Here is a 3,370-nt window from a genome sequence, read left to right on the forward strand (position 1 = left end):
ATATATATATATATATATGTATATATATATATATATATATATAGGCGCAGGAGTGGCTGTGTGGTAAGTAGCTTGCTTACCAACCACATGGTTCCAGGGTTCATTCCCACTGCGTGGTACCTTGGGCAAGTGTCTTCTACTATAGCCTCGGGCAGACCAAAGCCTTGTGAGTGGATTTGGTAGACGGAAACTGAAAGAAGCCCGTCGTATATATATATATATATATATATATATACATATATATATATATATATGTATGTATGTATATGTTTGTGTGTCTCCATTTGTCCCTCCCACTTGACAACAGATGCTAGTGTGTTTACGTCTCCATAACTTAGTGGTTCAGCAAAAGAGACCGATAGAATAAGTACTAGGCTTACAAAGAATAAGTCCTGGGGTCGATTTGCTTGACTAAAGGCGGTGTTCCAGCATGGCTGCAATCAAATGACTGAAACAAATAAAAGAATAAAAGAATATCTGTCCAAAATATTCTACCTGTTCTATGTTCAAACTGGCCAGATCCTGCCTCTCAGACTTGCTCTACAATGTCATTTTAAGAATAAACAATCATATCATTGGAATCTCAGAGCCACAAGGGAATGCGTGATTAATTTTAAATGATGTGAATAAATAAATATTAGATTTGACACAGAATAATGTGAATGTTAAAGGGGTTGATTTGTTGAAGTAAAACCTTTCATGGTTTACATGGTCAAATGATTGAAAAAAAGGAAAGATAAAAGATAGAAAAATGTATTTTTGAATGATATCTATAAAGCCTGGTTCTAATTCTTGCCTCTTGTAGGAGCTACGAAATTTCATTGGACATTCTAATTGTATTTCCTCTGTCTGTTTTGTCAATACCAATCAATTGTGCAGTGCATCATTTGATTCAAATCTTTGTTTGTGGGACATCAAAGAAGGGTTCAGGTAAGTTTTTTAAAACAAAATACTCAACAAAAAAAAAGTGGGGGGGGTAGTATTTTCACATTATCTACAGCTAATTTCTATGCTTACTGTGTGGGTTGGTACTCCGTCGCTTACGACGTCGAGGGTTCCAGTTGATCCGATCAACGGAACAGCCTGCTCGTGAAGTTAACGTGCAAGTGGCTGAGCACTCCACAGACACGTGTACCCTTAACGTAGTTCTCGGGGAGATTCAGCGTGACACAGTGTGACAAGGCTGACCCTTTGAATTACAGGCACAACAGAAACAGGAAGTAAGAGAAAGTTGTAGTGGAAGAATACAGCAGGGTTCACCACCATCCCCTGCCGGAGCCTCGTGGAGCTTTAGGTATTTTCGCTCAATAAACACTCACAATGCCCAATCTGGGAATCGAAACCGCGACCCTATGACTGCGAGTCCGCTGCCCTAACCACTGGGCCATTGCACCTCCTATACTTACTAAAGGATTAGTAAATAAACTATTAAACAGCCACCCGATTCCTTGTCCATTTTCTTCTCCACGATGTAGCTATGTAGCTGTTTAGAAAGGCCATCAATCAGCTATTACACCTCTCATGTGAGTGTAATAATTTATTTACTAATCTTTTAGTAAATAAAAAATTGGTTGTCAAAGTACTAAAAAAATGTGTTAAAAAAGAAGAGAAAAATAACATATTGTTTGCGATAGTGAATGAAGAATATTTCAGTTATGTCAATAATAATTTTCACATTTTATTTTGATTATTTAAATCCATTTTCTTGTACTATAAATTGTTAGAACAATTCTTAAAGCTATATAGGTGCCGTGGCTCAGTGGTTCCATCAATCAGCTATTACACCTGTCTTGTGAGTGTAATAATTTATTTACTAATCTTTTAGTAAATAAAAAAATTGGTTGTCAAAGTACTAAAAAAATGTGTTAAAAAAGAAGAGAAAAATAACATATTGTTTGAGATAGTGAATGAAGAATATTTCAGTTATGTCAATAATAATTTTCACATTTTATTTTGATTATTTAAATCCATTTTCTTGTACTATAAATTGTTAGAACAATTCTTAAAGCTATATAGGTGCCGTGGCTCAGTGGTTAGAGTGTTGGGTTCACAATCATGGGGTAGTGAGTTCGAATCCCGGACTGGGCTGTGTGTTGTGTTCTTGAGCAAGACATTTTGTTTCACGCTGCTCCAGTTAACTCATCTGTAGAAATGAGTTGCGATGTCACTGGTGGCTAGCTGTATCGGACTTTACCTTTCCCTTGAATAAAATCAGTGGCATAGAGAGAAGAGGTTGGTATGCATGGGCGACTACTGGTCTTCCACAAACAACCTTGCCCGGACTTGTGCCTTGGAGGGGAACTTCTAAGTGCAATCCCGTGGTCATTCATGACCGAAGGGGGTCTTTTAGTTTTACAGGTGCCAGCATAGCTGTGTAGTTAAGTTCATTTCATGATCACATGATCTCAGATTTGTTGTTGGTGACATTGTTGTTCTTTTCCTGCCTGGGGCAGAGTGGAGCAATTTGGGGGCACTGTGCCATGCTCCACTTTGGCATGGTTTCTGTGCCTTTCCTAATGCCAACCACTTTACTAAGTGTACTGGATGCTCTTTTTGTGGAACCAGCATTGTGTAATTTCACTTACATTCTCACACACATGCCCCCCTCCACCCACACATACACACATATACATCATCATTATCCATTTTCGATGCTGGCAGATGTTGGATGGTTTGACAGGAGCTGGCAAGGCTGGGAGCCACACCAGGTTCCATAGTCTGTTTTGGCAAGGTTTCTACAGCTGGATGCCCTTCCTAATGTCAACCACTTTACAGATTGTACCAGGTGCTTTTTACGTGGCACTTGCACCAGTTTTTTTTACATGGTTGCAGCACTAACACTTTTATGTGGCACCATCACCAGTGCTTTTTATGTGACACTGTCACCTGTGCCTTTTATTGGCATCAGCATTGACAGGGTCACCGAGTACTTTGCGAGACATACAAGCACATATATACACAAAAATATATGTATTATAATTATGAGTTAGTTCTGTGTCCATTCACTCCAGCCTGACATGCCTAAAGGCAAAACTCTTAAGTCACATTAGTGAATCCCTGCTTCACACACATGCATGCATGCACACACACAAACACACACACGCCATACTACACACACACATACAGACAAACACAGACACATGCACACATCACACACACACAACACGCACACATCACACACCTCACACAAACACACCACACACACACCACACACACCATACACACACATCACACAAACACACACACCACAAACATACACACACACATCACACACACATCACACACACTACACACACACATATAGATACAGGCACACATCACACACATCACACCCCACACACACACACAAACACACACACACACACACACA

At 39.5% G+C, this 3,370-nt stretch overlaps 1 protein-coding gene across 1 annotated transcript in view; it reads left to right on the top strand.

The window, feature by feature from the left end:
- The window catches only part of LOC106875605 (telomerase protein component 1), a 214,501-nt gene that overhangs the window by 126,116 nt on the left and 85,015 nt on the right, over positions 1-3,370 (top strand). Inside the window, exon 39 of the mRNA XM_052966744.1 lies at positions 806-932. Coding sequence (XP_052822704.1) covers positions 806-932 — 127 coding nt within the window. The remainder of the gene's footprint in view (positions 1-805; positions 933-3,370) is intronic.

This window comes from Octopus bimaculoides, chromosome 3 (genome assembly GCF_001194135.2).
Source record: "Octopus bimaculoides isolate UCB-OBI-ISO-001 chromosome 3, ASM119413v2, whole genome shotgun sequence".
Classification (NCBI taxonomy): Eukaryota; Metazoa; Mollusca; class Cephalopoda; order Octopoda; family Octopodidae; genus Octopus; species Octopus bimaculoides.